This window comes from Eubalaena glacialis, chromosome 4, assembly GCF_028564815.1.
Source record: "Eubalaena glacialis isolate mEubGla1 chromosome 4, mEubGla1.1.hap2.+ XY, whole genome shotgun sequence".
NCBI lineage: Eukaryota > Metazoa > Chordata > Mammalia > Artiodactyla > Balaenidae > Eubalaena > Eubalaena glacialis.
Window position 1 is genome coordinate 62,471,210 of NC_083719.1, and position 20,219 is coordinate 62,491,428.

The 20,219-nt window shown below is 38.3% G+C and overlaps 1 protein-coding gene across 1 annotated transcript in view; it reads right to left on the reverse strand.

Annotated features, from left to right (window-relative positions):
• Positions 1-719: 719 nt before the first annotated feature.
• The window catches only part of ARSB (arylsulfatase B), a 181,787-nt gene continuing 162,287 nt past the window's right edge, over positions 720-20,219 (reverse strand). The window contains exons 7-8 of the mRNA XM_061189387.1: positions 4,297-4,419; positions 720-3,520 (exon numbers count right to left, since the gene is read on the reverse strand). Coding sequence (XP_061045370.1) covers positions 3,255-3,520; positions 4,297-4,419 — 389 coding nt within the window. The 3' untranslated portion in view covers positions 720-3,254. The remainder of the gene's footprint in view (positions 3,521-4,296; positions 4,420-20,219) is intronic.

Below are 20,219 nucleotides of genomic sequence, written 5' to 3' on the forward strand. Positions count from 1 at the left end.
TCTTTCTCTTCAAATAGCAGCATTTGATAAATGCATGTGGACTTGATTGTACAATCAATTCCCCAGGAAGCTACATTTGTCCATTCTCCTCTGTTGTCTGCGGTGGTGTCAAATAGGTCCACAAGTCTAACACTTCCTTTAAAAGGTGGAGCCTAATTCTCCTCCTCTGTGTATGGGCTGGACTTAGTGACTCCTTTTTCAGGAAGTGAAAAAAGGTGGAAGGGACAGTGTATGATTCTGGAGACCAGGTCATAAAAGGTACTGCAGCTCCCTCTTTCTCTCTCTGGATTTCTGGCTCTGCTGGAAGTTTGCTGCCATGTGTGAGGATATGACACAGCCCATGGAGAGGCCCACAGGGCAAGGAACTGAGGCCTCCAGCCAAGAGCCTTGTGAGTGAGTCACCTTGGAAGTGGGTCCTCTAACCCCAGTCAAGCCTTCAGATGACTGTAGCCCTGGTCAACTGCTTGACTACAGCCTCATGAGAGACCCTGAGGCAGAGCCACCCAGCTAAACCACTCCTAAAGTCCTGACTCTCATGTAATGTGTGATGTAACAAATCTTCATTGTTGTAAGCTGCTAAGTTTGGGGGTAATTTATTATATAGCAATAGAGAACTAATACACTCCCTTATTATCACTTTATATTTACTCTGACCCTCTCTTGACCTTCCTCCAATATCCTTTTTTATAGTTTGTGTCTTTGGGGCAATGATGGACACATTTTTTTTAGCTCTGATATTTTTTGCTATATTTATTTATTTAATAGCTTTCTTGAGTTATAATTCACATACCATAAAATGGGCTAACACATTTTTGAAATTGTGGTTAAAAACTACACATTTTAACCATTTTAAAGTATACAATTCAGAGGCATTAAGTGCATTCATGATGTTGTGCAACCACCACCACTATCCAGTTCCAGAACTTTTTCATCTCCCAAATGGAAACCCCATACTCACAGCTGACACATTTTCAAAGATAAATTTAATTTTTTTGTCCCCCAAATCTGACACAATCAGGTAGTAAAAAGAAAAACAATAAACAAAACTTCTTTAAAGGTAAACAAAATCAGAGAGAAACACCATTAATACTTCTAATGACAGCATATGAATCTGTTCACATTCTTATACAGAATAAGAAAATTCAATGAGTACATTCTATTATGGATAACATAAAATCTCAAATAAAAGTTTTACCAAAAACTCTGTCTTTAAAGTTCCCTTTAGGTCCATCGAGTGTAGAACATCCACATCGTACATAGCGATCAAGGAACTAGAACTGGGAACAGCTGCTGGGACAGCAGGGGGAGCAAATAGGTGTCATGTAGTGATGTCCTCCAATCTTATAGTATTAATGGTACCTACAGTCCTGGGGTTAGAAGGATCCAGAAGGAACCTCTGGGCTCAGTTAGTTCCTAATATCTGCCACAGGTATGGGAGTGAGAGTTAGTAGCATTTTGGCCAGCTGCATGCCAGCCCAGGAGTAGGGTACAGGTTGGTAACAGGTGTCATTAGTTCTAGCACCATTTCTTTCCAATCACTGTATTTTAATACAAGTTAGTCGTAACTGGAGAATACTGCTACTGAATTGAAGGATGGCCGTACCATGACCTATATCATACGGCTTGGTAGTTTTAGTTTCTAGTGTCCTCTGAAGAAGAGAACTGAGGATTATTGGCAGAAGAGTATCTTCAGTAGGCATATTTTTCTCCCCTCTCCCTCTGAGAGGACATTACAACTTCACTGTGGCGTGTCCTAGACTTCCCAGATATGCAGACTGTGCTCCTACCCCAGGAGGGCAGCTCGAGAACAGAAAAGCGACGGTTGGAAGATATTTATATTCAGCCCTGTATTCAGCTCATTGGACTAGCACCTTCCATGGTGTGAGACTTTCTCATTTACTCATTTGTTCATTCATTCATTTATTTTTTTAAAAGTGTATTGAGTGCCTTCTATGTACCAGGCATTGGTGCCAGTTTGACATTCCTGAAGCTAATCTGGACTGGTCCACGTTAGTAGGACACTGGTGGGGCTAAGAAAGAGCTGGCAGGTCAAACTGTGCATCCTCCTTCCCCAACTTCAGAATCTCAATACAAGCAGTAAAACTGAGAGACTAAGAGAAACGTGGATGTGCCTTCATCTGTGTTACCAAGGCCCGGTATCCCGGATGCCGGCCATTTCCTTTTTCAAATTGCCTACTTGCATCGTCTCAGGACAATATTATCCTTTCCCAGGGTTTCTCCTCACTGCTACCGAAGAGCAGTGCAACTGAATATATTATGAGACACAGCTACGCTCATGAGAATAAACTAGAAAAAAAGTCACCAAGCAGATGACAGAGACCCAAGCACTGCCATGAGCATGCCCACAGAGCCAGACGCACTGCCCTTTCTGGGCGGGGCTCTAGCTTTAGTGTCAGGAACAAAAGGAAGGCAGGCCTCAGCAGTGTTCCAAAAACCAGTGGTGCGCATAGTGGAGAAGCGAAGCAGCCTTCCCAGGCATGGGATACCTGAGTCAGAAGAAAGGGTAGAAAAAGAACCACAAAGGGAGTGGGGTAGCAGGCAGTCCAGGCAAGATGCACAGTGGCTGGAAAAAACTGGGGAAAAAACAAATTTCTTTATTGTAAAAACCAGAACCAAGGAGTAGGCCTAGTGCCACACTGATCTTAATAATGCAATGAGCTTTATGCTCCATGACGGGATGAGTGACGAGGTGAGTGAAGACATGCATGAGCGAGCAGTGAACCAAGCCGGGGTATTCACATGGGATGCCTAAACATGATCTCTCACAGACAGGGAGAACCCCTGGCCAATAGAACCATTAACAACTGTGTGACCCTTTCATTTTGTTACAAGAAATGTGAATCACTCCAATGAAACCCAGCTATGGGCAGAGGGAAATCTAACATCTGACTTGTGAGGCAAAAAGAGCCAGCTGCCCCAGGTTCCAAGACTCAGTAACTTCCTCTTTCAAATCGTGTTCCCTGCTGTCCCACAGCTCAGGAAAGAGAGAATGAAGCCAGTCACCCTCTCCTCTAGACACACGCCCCAGTCAACAGCAGAAGTACTCAGATTTTATCAGCATCTCAAATGTACTAGGGGTTGAAATTAGACACCTCAGTGTGGTTTAGGAGCAAGAGAAGGGCCAGGTGAACCTAGGTTGGGAGAACAAATGAGACAAGAGTCATAAAGTAAAGGCCTGAAGTCCAACTCGCAACAGAAAGGCTTTCTAGCTGCCCCTTAGGTTGCCTGAAATCCTACATCCAAGGGCCCCAAGCCCCAGTCGCCTTAGGATCACAGCGGGGATCTTGTGCTGGGAAGTACACGGGCACTGAGTGTTTCTGGTAGAACTGCAGGCGGGAAAGGAGCTGCTTGACGATATGAGGATATTCTCTTGACAGGTCATGCCTTTCCTGTGGGTCCTGATCAATGTCAAAGAGCCAGAAGGTCTTGGTCGGAGGGTCCGAGGAGGGTATCACGGAAACATTATATTGAGATGGTGGAGGAAACCAGTAACCACAGCCTGGCAAAGAAATACAACAGTTTATTGGAGGAGGAGTATTGTAGGCAGGTTCTAATTTCAAGGAAGGAGTCTGGGGGACAAGGCTGAGCTCTGTTGTGGGTATGGACACATAAAAAAATCTGGCCCTTGATGCTATGTCTAGATCTGTCTCCGACTCTGACTTCTGGGGCTTTAACTAAACATGTCTCATGTGTGTGTGTCTGGGGGGGGTGGTGGTGGTGGTTATTTTTAGTTGTCACAGTGACTTGTCGGGGGGTGCTACTGCCATATAGTGGTCCGGGCCAGGGATACTAAAATATCTTAGAACGTATGGGACAGTCACAAACGATGAAGGATTGTCTTGCCGCAAACGCCAAGAATGTCCTCATTATAAACATTGCTTAATTGCATCACAATCTTAACCATCATACCACATACCATAAAAATATTTAAAAGATGTCACTTCTAGAGAATGTGCTCAGGGGAAGCAACCTCCTCCCCCTGCTATACCATTGGTTGAAGATGTAGCTTTCAGAGATTCTCTTTGCTAGCTAGAAGTGCTGTGCTTGACGGCCGTGCGTATCTGAAACCCTTATTTTCCATGAAGCACTAGAGCTGCATTTCTTCCTTTCACCCTCCCCCCACCTCTACAGTTAATTCTTAATTTTTTAAAATTTAGGACCAGATGACACTCCTTCCCCTCATTCAGCAGCCCCAGAGATCATGTTTTGCAAAAGGCAGTTGCTCTTTGGTAAAATTTTCCTAGCTGTTCTAGTGGGAAATGTTAAGCCTTCTACCTGGGTAGCCCGTGAGGAGTTTCCAGTTCCTGTATCTAATGGCAGCATGGACAGATGTGTTGAAGGCTGAATATTCTGGAAGGGAAAAATCATCCTTTGCCGGAACCATGCTGTTCCCAGGACCTGGTGAGAGGGTTTGGAAGAATTAGATCACTGTTACTGGAATGTGTCGTTATAAATCAACATTTTACATCCCTCTTGCAGAACAGTAGCTTTTATTCAACACTGGAGCGTAAATGTGGATCCTGCCACAGAAATGAATCTTCTATTAAATATAAACAGAAAGCTCCAGTTACATTAAACGTCAGTCATAAACCACCACTAATATAAAGGAAATCCCAAAGAGATTAGAACACTAATTCATCCTTAAAACCACTATGTTCTGCCTACGTACAGCTGGCCATATGCAGAACTGTGTTCTGTGACAGCATGTGGGGTGGGTTCTTTGGTAGGTTTTGTTTTTGCTGTTAAATGATTGAGTTAAATCCATTCTCTGTGTATACTTGTACACCTATGCAGATAATGTAATACATTATAAAATGCACATTTTAATGGAGTCTGTCTCAAGCTATGAGAGTTCAAGCATGCCATGATAAATCGTACATACATTTATTTTTTTAACCACACTTATGAAATTTAAAAGTAAGTGAGCAATGCTCAGTTAACTATTCAGATAAGATAATTCTGGTATATAAATTATTGGTTGGTATCATGGATTATATTAATTTATCATCTTGAGGTCTTATATTAATTGATCATCAGGTTTTGAGGGGAACAATTAATAGTACCTGCTCCCTCTTCCCCTCTTGACTTTGGAACCAGTTGAGAGGTAGAGGCCAGAGAGATGGAGCTAAAAATATTGCTTTTGTTACTGATGAAGTTGATCGGAGAGAACATAACTTCAGATCTGTGTCAGAGAGGCCTTGCTAATAATTGACCCTTGTGTGTTGACATATATCCTGGGGACAGGCTGGCTCCAAAATTAGACAGACAGAAGGGTCTGAACTGAGCATGCTCAGTTCCTTCTTTCGGATAACTTCCTTCTGCGCCTGCTTGTGGGGAGGAGCGAATAAGGTGAGAGAGACCTGAGTTCTACTCTAGTTGAAGACCCTGGTGGATCCCTGAAGGCAAGGTATGGAGGTCCCCACCTCACTCCTACCTGTGCATGTTTAAAAGCCTCAACTTAGGGCTTAATTGTTTAATATTTAGTCTGTTTTAAATCCACATTTATCTGTCAACTTTTCAAATATGGTCATAGCAATCACCTTGGGTGTACTTCCAAAGGCTGTCAGACTACCTGTCCAATGACTAATAGCTGTAGTGTGTGATGTGTCTGTAAAAGTGCCCTCACCACCATCTGTCCAGCATCACCATCACGTGATAAAGGACTTTGACAGTGCCCTCCACCCCGCCTGAGCGGGACTTCTGTGCTGCACGCAGTTTAACGCGGGAAGCACCGTCAGTGGTGGAAAAGGCAGGGAGTTTCGTTCTTTTGTCAGTCTTGTGGGAATGACCCTGGAGAGGCATACTGCAGACTGAGCCAATAAATACTGGTGGTTTCAGACCTTCAGTCTTAACAATCAGTACCAACAAATCATCAGCACCAAAGAGGAAATCTTTTGGACTTCTTGTTTCTCTGTTTGCTTGTGGCTATTTTGGCTCCAATACAAACGGATGCTTCTAGCGATCGAGGTGTATGAGGACGTCTACCATAGGAAGTATGTTCTTAATATACAGGCTGTGGTAGAACTGTGAGCCCTCATGATTTACTACGCACAAGTTTGTATATAAAGACCACATTTTGATAGCAAAGAATGTTAAATAAAACAAGTATGCTTTGTGAACATAAACAAAGGAAGGAAATTTAGCTGTCTCAGCTATACTTATATTTATATACATTTATTTTTAAAACAAACAGGAACATAAAATATCTAAACAATAAATAAGTCTAAGACTAAATGATGAAAGATGCTGTTATCTCAACTTAAGTTTTTTCATTTTGAGAAATTAAACAAAGAGCAAAGCACAAAGAATAATATAACTAACACCCTGTGAGCTGTCACCCAGAATGAACAGATGTTAACATTTTGTCAAATTTGCCTTTTTTTTTAAATAAGGGAAGTAGGACAATTAAGACGAAGTGACAGACTCCTTTTTCTCCATCCTCAATCCCAGTCCCTTCACCCACTGCCCCAGAGGCTGCTGCTGTCACGACTTCAGTGCGTCCTTCAGCCATTTAAAAATACAGTAACACATATGTGTCAAGGAATAATACACAGTAGTTTTATACTTTAGAAATGTACATGTATGTGTTATGCTATACATATTTTGCAGCTTGCTTTTTCACCCACTACTGTGTTTTTAGAGCTCAGTGATTATGTATGTATATATATATGTATATGTATGTATGTATATATATATTCTTTTTAACTATTTAATATTTCACTACATAAAAATACCACATTTTATTTATGCATTCCCCTTTTAATGGGAATTTAGGTTACTTTACTTATTTATTTATTTTTGCTATTACAGTTGACCCTTGAACAAGATGGGTTTTTTTTTTTAAATGATCCTATTTTATTTTTATTTATTTATTTTTAACATCTTTATTGGAGTATAATTGCTTTACAATGTTGTGTTAGTTTCTGTTGTATAACAAAGTGAATCAGCTATATGCATACATATATCTCAATATCTCCTCCCTCTTGCATCTCCCTCCTACCCTCCCTACCCCACCCCTCTAGGTGGTCAGAAAGCACAGAGCTGATCTCCCTGTGCTATGCGGCTGCTTCCCACTAGCTATCAGTTTTACATTTGTATATATGTAGTGTATATATGTCCATGCCACTCTCTCACTTCGTCCCAGCTTACCCTTCCCCGCACCCCGTGTCCTCAAGTCCATTCTCTATGTCTGCGTCTTTATTCTTGTCCTGCCCCTAGGTTCATCAGAACCATTTTTTTTTAGATTCCATATATATATGTTAGCATATGGTATTTTTCTTTTTTTTATTTAAATTTTTGAATTTTATTTTATTTATTTTTTTATACAGCAGGTTCTTATTAGTCATCAATTTTATACACATCAGTGTATACATGTCAATCCCAATCGCCCAATTTAGCACACCACCACCCCCCCCGCCCCCCCGTGGCTTTCCCCCCTTGGTGTCCATATGTTTGTTTTCTACATCTGTGTCTCCACTTCTGCCCTGCAAACCGGTTCATCTGTACCATTTTTCTAGGTTCCACATACATGCGTTAATACACGATATTTGTTTTTCTCTTTCTGGCTTACTTCACTCTGTATGACAGACTCTAGGTCCATTCACCTCACTACAAATAACTCAATTTCGTTTCTTTTTATGGCTGAGTAATGTTCCATTGTATATATGTGCCACATCTTCTTTATCCATTCATCTGTCGATGGACACTTAGGTTGCTTCCATGTCCTGGCTATTGTACATAGTGCTGCAATGAACATTGTGGTACGTCTCTTTTTGAATTATGGTTTTCTCAGGGTATATGCCCAGTAGTGGGACTGCTGGGTCGTATGGTAGTTCTATTTTTAGTTTTTTAAGGAACCTCCATACCATTCTCCATAGTGGCTGTATCAATTTACATTCCCACCAACAGTGCAAGAGGGTTCCCTTTTCTCCACACCCTCTCCAGCATTTATTGTTTGTAGATCTTTTGATGATGGCCATTCTGACCGGTGTGAGGTGATACCTCATTGTGGTTTGGATTTGCATTTCTCTAATGATTAGTGATGTTGAGCATCCTTTCATGTGTTTGTTGGCAATCTGTATATCTGCTTTGAAGAAATGTCTGTTTAGGTCTTCTGCCCATTTTTGGACTGGGTTGTTTGTTTTTTTATATTGACCTGCATGGGCTGCTTGTATATTTTGGAGATAAATCTTTTGTCAGTTGCTTTGTTTGTAAATATTTTCTCCCATTCTGAGGGTGGTCTTTTCGTCTTGTTTACGGTTTCCTTTGCTGGGCAAAAGCTTTAAAGTTTCATTAGGTCCCATTTGTTTTTATTTCCATTTCTCTAGGAGGTGGGTCAAAAAGGATCTTGCTGTGATTTATGTCATAGAGTGTTCTGCCTATGATTTCCTCTAAGAGTTTGATAGTGTCTGGCCTTACATTTAGGTCTTTAATCCATTTTGAGTTTATTTTTGTGTATGGTGTTAGGGAATGTTCTAATTTCATTCATTTATATGTAGCTGCCCAGTTTTCTCAGCACCACTAATTGAAGAGGCTGTCTTTTCTCCATTGTATATTCTTGCCTCCTTTATCAAAGGTGACCATATGTGTGTGGGTTTATCCCTGGGCTTTCTATCCTGTTCCATTGGTCTGTATTTCTGGTTTTGTGCCAGTACCAAACTGTCTTGATTACTGTAGCTTTGTAGTATAGCCTGAAGTCAGGAAGCCTGATTCCTCCAGCTCCATTTTTCTTTCTCAAGATTGCTTTGGCTATTTGGGGTCTTTTGTGTTTCCATACAAATTGTAAAAGTTTTGAACAACACGAGTTTGAAATGCATGGGTCCACTTGTACACGGATTGTTTTCAAGAGTAAATACTACAATACTACAGGATCTGAGGTTGCTTGAAACCGTGGATGTGGAACTGTGGATACAGAGAAACTATGGGTACAGAGCTTTGACTATAAGTTATACGTGGATTTCCAACTGCACAACAGCACAGAGGGCTGCCGCCCCTAACCCCCACATTGTTCAAGGGTCAACTGCATAAGCTATCCTACAGTGAACATTGGTCTTCAAGAGTCATCTCATCATTGTTGGCCTTTTGTATTTTCAATATACATTTTAGGATCAGCTTGTCAATTTCCCAGACAAGCTGCTGGGATATTGATTATAAAGATACTGACTTCAGGGATCAGTTTGGGGGTATTGATGCCTTAAAACATTGAGACTTACAGTTCACGAGTACGGTGGATCCCGACATTTATTTAGGTTTTAAAATTTTTCTCTTAATAACATTTTATGATTTTCTGTGTAGAGGTCTTACACATCCTTTGTTAACTCCCAGTTGGTTGATGTTTTTTGATACTAATATAAATTCTAAGATATATTTCACATTCTGAATGTTTGTTGCTAGTATATAAAAATACAATTGACTTTTTCACATACTGACCTTGTATCCAGTGATTTTGCCAAATTCATTTGTTAATTCTAATCCTTTGTTTATAGATTCTTGGGATTTTCTACACATGATATTGTGTCATCCGCAAATAACAACATTTGTTTCTCCCTGTATTATCTTTACATCTTTTAATTTCCTTTTCTTACCTTATGACACTGAACAAAATCTCCAGTATAATTTTTTTTTAATATCTGAATCACTTTACCACACACCAGAAACCAACACAACACTGCAAATCAACCACACTTCAGTTAAAAAAAAAAAAAAAAGGATCTATGGCAAAGTAAAATAGGTGGTAAAAGCCAGTATAATTTTGAATAAAAGTAGTGATAGTGCAAACTTCTGTCTCATTCCTGATTTCAGAGGAAAAGCTTTTAATAGTTCACTGTTAAGTATGATGTCAATATAAAATTTTTATAGATACACTTTATCAGATTAAAGAAGATCCTTTCTATTCCCAATTTACTAAGAATTGTTATTTTATCATAAGTGATTGTTAAATTTTATCATATGCTTTTTCTGCATAAAATGAGAATATCATATAATTATTCTTTTCTACCCTTTAATGTAATGAATTATATTTATTGATTTTTAAATGCTAAACCAACCTTGCATTTATGGGATAAACTGCTTTTAGTCATGATGTTTATCCTTTTTATATATTGCTGGATTCACATTTTGTTTATGACTGATTATATTTGCCAGCAAATATTCACATTTTGTTTAAGATTTTCACACCTATGCTCAACACAGAAATTGCTCTAAAATTTTTTTTGTAATGTTCCTATCATGTTATTGAATCAAGGTTATATAGGTTTTATAAAAGGAATTGGAAAGTGTTCCCTGAAGAGTTTGTGTAAAATGAATGTTACTCCCTAAATATTTTGAAGAGTTCATTTGTGAAGCTATCTGGGCCTAGAGTTTTCTTTTGGGGAAGGTTTTACATTATTGGTTTTTTAACAGATATAGGGCCATTCAGATCTTCTATTTCTCCTTTTGTCAGCTTTGATAAATTGTATTTTATTGGGAATTTGTCTAGTTCATATAAACTTTGGGTTTTAAAATTCTCTTTCTAATGCCTGTAGCATCTGTAGTAACACCATCTTTTCATTCCTGATATTAGCAATTTCTCCTTTTCACTTTTTTCCCATGATAAATTTTGCTAAAGGTTAATTGATTTTGTTAGTTTTTTCAAACAACCTATTTTTGAGCTTTAGATCCGGACTGTAGTATGTTTTTCTATTTCATTAATCTCATCTTTTATCCTTTCTTCTATTTTCTTTGGGCTTAATTTGCTGTTTCTTTTATAACTTCTTGAATAATTGATTTTCAGCATTCTTTTCATTTCTTATATATACATTTAATACTATAAATTTTTATCCAAGCACCAATTTTTTTTATCATGCAAGTTTTAAACATGTATCTTCATTATTCAGGTCAATGTACTCTCTAATTTCCATTGTGATTTTCTTTTTGACTCATGGTTTATTTGAAAGTATTGCCTAATGCTCAAACATTTAAGAATTTCCTAGTTATCCTTTTGTTATTAATTTCCAGTTTAATTCCATTATGGTTAGAAAATATATTTCTTGAGTTTTAAAACTAAACTTTTAATTTTAGAATCATTTTAGATGTACAGTATATGATTTAAATCCTCTGAAAAGTGTTGATATTTGCTTCATGGCCCAGCACATGGTCAATTGTGTACTATTCCATTCTTACTTGAAAAAACATGTATTCTCAAGTTGTTGGGTGCAATATCATAGTTTATTAACTATGCTGTTCAAATCTTCTATATCTGTACTGACTTTTTGGTTTCTTTGCTTGTTCTATCAGTTACTGACAGTTATGTTGAAAATCTTTCACAATAATTTAGAATTTGTTCATTTCTCCTTTTAATTCTGTCATTTTTTGCTTCACACATTTTGAGACTATATTATTAAGTGCTTACAAATTTAGAAGCAAAATTCTGGTTGATCACCCCCCCCTTTTAAAAAAATATTTATTTATTTACTTATTTATTTGGCTGCACCAGGTCTTAGTTGTGGCACACGGGATCTTTGTTGCTGCGTGTGGGATCTTCCTTGTGGCGTGCGGGATCTTTAGTTGCGCCATGCAGGATCTTTTAGTTGCAGCATGCAGGCTCTTAGCTGTGGCATGCGGGATCTAGTTCCCTGACCAGGGATTGAGCCCGGGCCCCCTGCATTGGGAGTGTGGAGTCTTAACTGCTGGACCACCAGGGAAGTCCCTGATTGTTCTTTTTATAATTTTGAAAAATTCCTCTTTATCTCTAATAATGTTTTCTCTCTTTAAGTCTACTTTGATGTATAGATACTGCAGTATTAGCTGTCACTGTTGTTGTTAGTCTTTGAATAGTATGTTAGTCTTTGAATAGTATATTTTTTTCCATCTATCTTCACAGTGTTAGGCTCATATGCAATACAAAGAAGTATAAAAAAGGGTGTGGTAGGCAGGATAATGACCACTAAAGATGCCCATGGCCGAATGCCCCCGGAACCTGTGAATATGTCACCATACTTGGCAAAAGAAACTTTGCAGATAGGATTAAGTGTAAGAACCTTGAGATATGGAAATCATCCCAGATTATCTGGATGGGCCCATTCTAATCACATGAGTCCATAAAAGCAGGGACTATTTTCTGACTATAGTCAGAGGGAATTTTGGCCAGAAGAAGAGTGAGAGAGATTGCTCAAAGGCAACTTTGCTGCCTTTGAAGATGGAAAAGGGGGCCATAAGCTAAGGAATATGGACAACCACCAGAAGTTGGAAAAGGCAAGGAAATGGATTTTATACTAGAGCCTCCAGAAGGGAACACAGCCTTGCTGATACATTGATCTTAGCCTTGTGAGACTTGTGTTGGACTTTTGACCTACAGAACTGAAAGATAATACATCTGTGTCATTTTAAGCCACCTAAGTTAGTGGTAATTTGTTACAGCAGCAATAGAAAACTAACACACAGGGGCTCTGTTATTTGTAATCTTACAAATTAATTAGGAAGAAAGGAGATTATATATGAAATGGTTAAATAACAACATGATACAGAATATGATTAAAATCAAACAGTAAATATTATAAAAAGGTCATGGTAGGAAGAAGCTGGTGAAGGCTGAAGCACAGAGAAAAGACTGAGGAAGGAAGTGAGACTTTAGGTAAAGACTTGAAAGATGCATCCCTTTGTTATCTACCACTCCTCCCCGTTTCTAGTGTACAACAATATAGGGTATGGCCGAAGTCGGATTCATCTCTATAACCCCAAAGCTTAGCCCAGTGCCTTGGCACATCAATGATAAGTGCTCAACAATGCTTTACTGAATCAATAAATGACTAAAAATTGGATAAACTGGAGGTAGAAAAGGGAAGTTTAGACTGAAGAATGAGAAGAGCAGTCCCAATGATTAATGCCATTTGAATCACAGTGATGTAACTGCTGTTGGAAGTTTGGGTGAGACAGTTGGAAGATGGGGTGAAACAACGTCAAGGCGCTAAATACGAGGTTGAGAAATTGCTGCTTTTCCCCTTCATCAGTAGGAAGACACAAGAGGAATTCAAATATGGTTTTTAAAGATTGAACTATTTTTTCTAACAGATTTATTAAGATACAATTCACATATGATACAATTCACTGCTTTAGAGTATAAAATTAAATGGTTTTTAGCATATTCATAGAGTTGTGCAATCATCACCACAATAAACTTTAGAACATTTTCTTAAAAGAAAACCTATACCATTAGCAGTTATTCCCCATTTCATTCCATACCCTCCAGCCCTAGGCAACTCCTAATCTACCTTATGTTTCTTTGGATTTACCTATTCTGGACCTTTCTTATAAATGAAATCATATAATATGTAGCTTCTTTCACTCAGCATGTTTTCAAGTTTCATCCATGTTGTAACATGTCGCAGTACTTCACTCCTTTTAATGGCTAATATTTCATTGTATAAATATGTTGCATTTTATTTATCTAGTCAGTGGTTGATGGGCATTTGGTATGTTTTCACTTCTTGGTTATTATGAATAATGCTATGAACACTGATGTATGTGTTTTTGTATGGGTCCATGTTTTCATTTCTCTTGGATATAGACCAAGGAGTGGAGCTGCTGGGTCATATGGTAACTCTATGTTTAATCTTTAGAGGAACTGCAGACTGTTCCAAAGTGACTGAACCATGTTATATCTCACCAGCAGAGTATGAGGGTTCCAATTTGTCCATATACTTGTCAACACTTATTATTGCCTGTCTTTTGATTATAGCCTATTGGGTGTGAAGTGATATCTCATTATGGTTTGGATTTGCATCTCCCTGATGACTAATGAAGCTGAGCATCTTTTCATGTGTTTATTGGCCATCTGTATATCCTCTTTGGGGAAATATATATTCAGATCCTTTGCCCATTTTAATTTAGGTTATTTGTCTTTTTATTATTTAGTTGTAAGAGTTCTTTATATATTTCAGATACAAGTCCCTTACCAGATGCAAATATCTTCTCCTATTTTGTGGATTGTCTTTTCACTTTCTTGACAGTGTCCTTTGAAACATGAAAGTTTTAAATTTTAATGAATTCTAGTTTATCTAATTTCTATTGTACTGCTTATGCTTTGGTGTCATATCTGAGAAACCATTGCTTCACTCAAGGTCATGAAGATTTACGTCTATGTTCTCTTTTAAGAGTCTGTAGTTTTAGCACTTATGTTTAGATCTTTGATTCATTTTGAATTATATTTATATGTGGTGAGAGGTAGGGGTTCAACTTCATTCTTTTGCATGTGGGTATCCAGTTGTCCCAGCACCATTTGTTGAAGAGACTATTCTTACCCTATTTAATTCCCTTGACATTCTTGTTGAAAATCAGTTGACCATAAATGTAAGAGTTTATTTCTGGACTCTCAATTCTATTCCACTGATCTATATGTCTACATTCTTAAGCCAGTACCTTGATTACTGTAATTTGTGTAGTAAGTTTTGAAATCAGAAAGTATGAGTCCTTCAATGTTTTGTTTGTTTGTTTTCTCCAAGATTACTTTGGTTATTCTGAGTCCCTTGAATTTTCTTATGAATTTGAGGATCAGTTTATCAATATCTGCAAAGAGCCAGCTGGGATTTTGTTAGGAAGTGTATTAAACCCATAAATCAATTTGGGGAGTATTGCCATCTTAATGGTATTAAGTCTTCTGGTCCATGAACATGGGATATCTTTCCATTTATTTAGGTCTTCTTTAAGAAGACAGCTTTTGTACTTCTTTTCTTAAATTTATTCCTAAGTATTTTATTCTTTTCAATGCTACTGCAAATGGGACTATTTTCTTAATTTCATGTTTCATGTTCATTGCAGAGAAATACAGCTGATTGTTGTACATTGATCTTGTATTGTGCAACCTTGTGGAACTTGTTTATTAGTTCCAATAGTTTTTTAGTTGACTCCTTGGGATTTTTTATATACAAGCTCATGTCATCTACAAATATGGGTAGTATTACCTCTTCCATGTCAATCTGGATATCTTTTATTTCTTTTTCTTACCTAATTGCCCTGTTAGAATCCCCAATATAATGCTGAAACAAATAATGAAAGCAGACATCCTTGTCTTATTCCTGATCTTAGGGTAAAGCATTCAGTCTTTCCCCATTCAGTATGATGCTAGCTGTAGGTTTTTTGTAGATGCCCTTTATCAAATTGAGTAAGTCCCCTTTTATTCTTAGTTTGAGTGTTTTTATCCAGAAGAAGTATGACATTTTGTCAAAAGCTTTTTCTGCATCTATTGTGATTACTAAATATTTTTTGTCCTTTATTCTACTGATATGGTGCATTACATTAATTGATTTTAGGTGTTAAACTAACCTTACATTCCTGGGATAAACTCACTTGGTCATAGTGTATAATCCTCTTTATATAAATTCCATTTGCTAGTATTTTGTTGAGGATTTTTTGTATCTATATACCTAAGAGAATTTGTGTTTAGAATTATTAAGTTTGTGTTTTCATTACTAAATTGACAGTGTATTAGATACACTGTTGAGACAAAAGACAGGAAGCAGAGATTTCTTAGAATGTTAATGACTTTCAGAATTTTACTGACATAGTTGGACTAGATCCAGATTTAGAAAATATTTATTAACAACTATGTGATAAGAGAGCATTGTGTTCTTAAATTCTATGACATGAAGTGATGAGCAAAGACACATCTAAGGGAAGTTTTGAAGGTAAAACCTAAGATTTCTGGTGACTAAAGGTTATAAAAGATAAAATTCCAAGGTTTCAAGTTTGGTGATTGAGAGAATATTGTTGATATTGGCAGAATAGAGATGTTAGGGCAGGAAATAGTGGTGATTATATGACCCTGGAGTTAGGCATGCTGACTGTGAAGAATTAATATGAACTCAAGAGAGAGATATCCACTACCCATGGAGCTAAAACACTGGACTCTATAGGAGAGACTGAAGGCACACACTGATTCAAGCACTATCCACAATACAGTGATCATGGAACCCTGGAAATGGATTAGCTGTCTGTAGAGTGAAGCAAGAGGAAAGCAGAAGCCCAGAGACAGAGACTAGTGCCAAAGGAAAACTGTCAGCAAAGGAGGCAGAGGAGAAGAAAATAACATGAGGAAGAAAACCGGTTCAAAAGGACATCACAGAAGTCAAGAGAGCGGAAGCTTTCGGACTGTGATTCAAAAGTACCAACTATTCCATCCATCATCTTGATGGATGAGAAAAGGGCATAGAATTTGTTAACCTCTGGGCAGAAACGAGGGAGTTCACACAGAAGCATAAACAAACACATCTTTCTCTTTTCCTTCCGAGCTGAAAGCCACCTCTGAGATAGATAATAAAGCTTTCCGGTCAGACAGATATACTCAGTTATAAGATGGATTAGTCATGTGTATTGATTTTGGATGTAAAGAGGAGATCAGCAGAAAAATTTAGGGCAGATGAAGAAAATCACTATCTTACATAATATATAGTAAACGTATAGAGCTCCTTATCTGAGCAAACTCTGGAAATCTAAAGGAGTTCAAGTTTCCAGAATGAGGTGGACCATCAGTTTCAGTGGAGAACTGTGTTTTCCAAAGCCAGAAGGGCTTCCAGACACACCTTGGGAGTTGCCTTTAGATGGGATGGTGGGTTAATGGGTGAGGATCCAGGGTCCCATCTCCATTTCAATCAGCGCAGTTTAGCCCTTAAGAAAGAATCTGTAATATATATTTGCTAAACATATTGTACTTCTCTACACTTTTGATAAAAGGGTCTGCGGCTGAGAAAATTTGAGAGACACTAATTGGGAAGGGACTGAGGGATGCCTGGGACACTTCTGATGGTCTGGTGTTCATGAAAGGCAATCTTGCCTTCTTGGCTATACAACGGATCCTCCTGACTCTTGGGAAACTACCCTCTGATATAGTCTATGATTGTATTTTATAAAATACATTATTTTTTCTATGTAATTTATATGTTTACTGTTATATAAGTTGGAAAACACAATGTATGAACAGGAAAATTAAAATTACCTGTAAATTTATTAGCTGCTGTTAACATTTTGGTGTATAACCTTTGAGATTTTTAACTATACAAGGCTTAAACAAAATGTTAAGTCACGTTAGCTGGCTTGCAAATAAGAAGAGGAAAGCTCATAGAAAACAAAGTTTCCATGGTTCAGAGAAAATTGGGCGGGGGGGCGAGGAGTCTCCAGCATCAGTGCAGGGCTGAGCGGGATCGTCTGGGTCTCTCCCTCTCTGTACCGTCCGAGTAGAATGGACTGGTTGTGGCTGGAGAGCAGGGCCTATGAAGAGGTAATGTTGTGACCCCCCGCAAAGGAAAGCACTGCTGGGAATGGTAATGAGGGCAAAAGGAAAGGGCTGGGGGATTGAAGTGAGCCCCTTATATCCCTCTCCCAGAAGGCCATGGTGCATAGCAGTACAGAGCACATACTTTGGGAACCAGATTGCTTGGGTTCGAATCTCTGCTCTATCACTCACTGGCTGCGTGATCTTAGGTGTCTCCTCATTTGTAAAACCAGGATAACCTAATTTATTTCACAGACTAGTTGTGTGGCCTAAATGTGATGACGCATCGAAAATGTTTATTAGCAGTATGTCTAGCACATAGTAGGTGCACAATAAATGTTATTATTTCCAGTTGTGCAATCTTGGGCAACTTTCTTAACCTCCCATGCCTCAGTTTACTATCAATAAAATTAGTAGAACAACAACAAGTGAGATAAGGCATATACAAGTGCTTAGCATAGTATGTGGTATGTCGTCAACACTATCAACATTAAAGATAATAACAGCTAATACTTATAAGAACTTACTACATGCTGAAAAACATAAAACCACTGTGTTAAGTGTTCTATGTATAGTAACTCATTAATTAACTCATTAATTCCCATAGTAGCTCTATGAAATAGGAAATAATGTCCGGCAATAAAGGTCACTGAAAGCTAGCTATTATCAGTTTAAAATAGGTTTTTTCTTTTATATACTGTTCTACTCAAGACTTTACAAAGAAGAGGAAAGTAGATAGAATTCATTATTACACCAGAAAAAAACAAAAAAATAAAACAAAACAAATCATTTCTCTGGTCTGGGTTTAGAGAGGACCTATTTGTTCCCCCATTCATGTTCTTCCAGAGTTTGAACAGGATTGGGGAGAAAAGCATTTATAGTGGAACCATTAATTTGTCACTTTGAGGGTTTAGTTCCTTTTCTGCCCTGTTGTATGGCCTGTCATTCATTCCCACTGAGCTCCATTTGTTTTTGCTTTGTTTGTTTTATAATTTAAAATTTCATTCTGCCTCTAATGACCCATTTTATTCTTCATGCTAGCGTGACGCCATCTTTGTACTTTGATGACAGTGCATATATACTTACCGCAAACTTAATCACTTGGGCTACCGGGGAAAATCCCCAGCTTTTCCAGGTATTTGGTTATCAAGGTGTTTTCTAAAATGCAATCCTTTCAGGTATATTTTTAGTGAACAGGTTGGATTTAAGTATAATTAGCAACAACTACCTTCAACTTTCGTGCTTAAAAGTTCTTGAAAGTAGCTTGTTTGTCAGTTTGTTATGTGAGTCAAACGTGTCTCTTAAAGTTTATTACACTAAAGTTTTATTTACACTAAACATTTGATTGGATTTCTTCAATCCAATAGAAGTTCAAGGGATCCCGAATTCAAGGTGAAGTTCAAATTACTAAGGTCCCTACTGTGCCGGCCAGTCCGAGCCCCACTGCCCACTGCCTGCACCTCCGCCCACATCATAGTGCATTCGGGCTACTTGTGGAGAGACACGCGGAGTGCACATGTGGATCAAATCTCCAGTCTGCTCACGGTTTTACGTGTCCTGAAAGCTCAGGCCACGGCTGCCTCCCATCTCACTGTGTGGTAAGGACTTACATATCCAGATGCCAATGTGCTCATTGTTGTCTTGAGTTTGTTTTTAAAAATCATTCTGGGTCTAAAAATAGAAGTTTTTCCTCTAAAAATAGTTCCTGAAAAACATTGGTTAGAACCGCCACACTCTGAGCTGACACTTTACTGACCCTCTTTCCTTAATTTTCAGAGATGAGAAAAAAGCCCCTAACAACCATAGGGACGGCCCTCCCAGCTCGAAAGCTGGGATCCACAGAGCTTTTAGGAACGCAGCAGTATTCCCTCTGCCATTACTCTCTAGTTCTGAAAAGGAACTCAGAGAAACCACTGTGCATTTCAGTGGCCTTTAGAATAATCTCTTTCTATTATCTTGTTAGATCATTTAACCACTCTGACTTCCTGTTTCCAAGTATGTCAAATGAGGATAAAAATAATGCCTACCTCTCAGGATGGTTGTGAGGATGAAATGAGATCCTATCGATGGTGAGTGTAAGTAGAAAAATCCTGGTTACAGGTCTTGAGTTCCCACAGCAATTGCTACAGGACTGGGCACACAGACAAAACCAACTGACCAACTCAAAAAAAATCATTGCAAGTCAAGTTGAACCTGTGGCCTTGGAGTGATAGCCATCAAAATCAAGGTGTGATCAACTACCCTACCCTGTAATTACTGAGAGATTTGAACCAGCTGGAACAAGGTATTATTAGACAATTATAGGGAGAAGGGGATGGGGAAATTAGTCAAAGGTATTAGTCAAAGGGTACAAAGCGTCCTTTATGCAAGACAAGTCCTAGAGATCTATGGTACAGCATGGTGTATACAGTTAACAATACTGTGTTGTGTACTTACAAATTTGCTAAGAGGGTAGATCTTATTTTAAACATTCTTATCTCATACACACACACACACACACACACACACAATGATAATAAATAAAGGAGGTGGGAGGAAACATTTGGAGGTTATGGATATGTTTATGGCATAGATTGTGGTACTGGTTTCATGAATGTATACTTATTTCAAAACCCAAGTTGTATACATTAAATATGTACAGCTTTTTGTATGTTGATCATACCTTAATAAAGTGGTTTCAAAGTGAATGAAGGAATGAATGAAGAAAGAAAGAAAAAAAATTTTATGTGAAAAAAATGTGGCGACACCACCTAAATTTTATATGCTAAACCAGAGGTCTGGCCAAAATTGTGGAAATAGAGTGAAATAGAACAGGGATTCCCAATTCTGGTTCTACATTGGGATCACCTGACCCCTATAGTCATCTTAGTACTGAACTCTGCTCCCTGAGCCCCATGCAGCTCAGCCCTGGTCTCTTGCCGGGCCCAACCTGCCAACATGGACTGCCCAGTCCTCA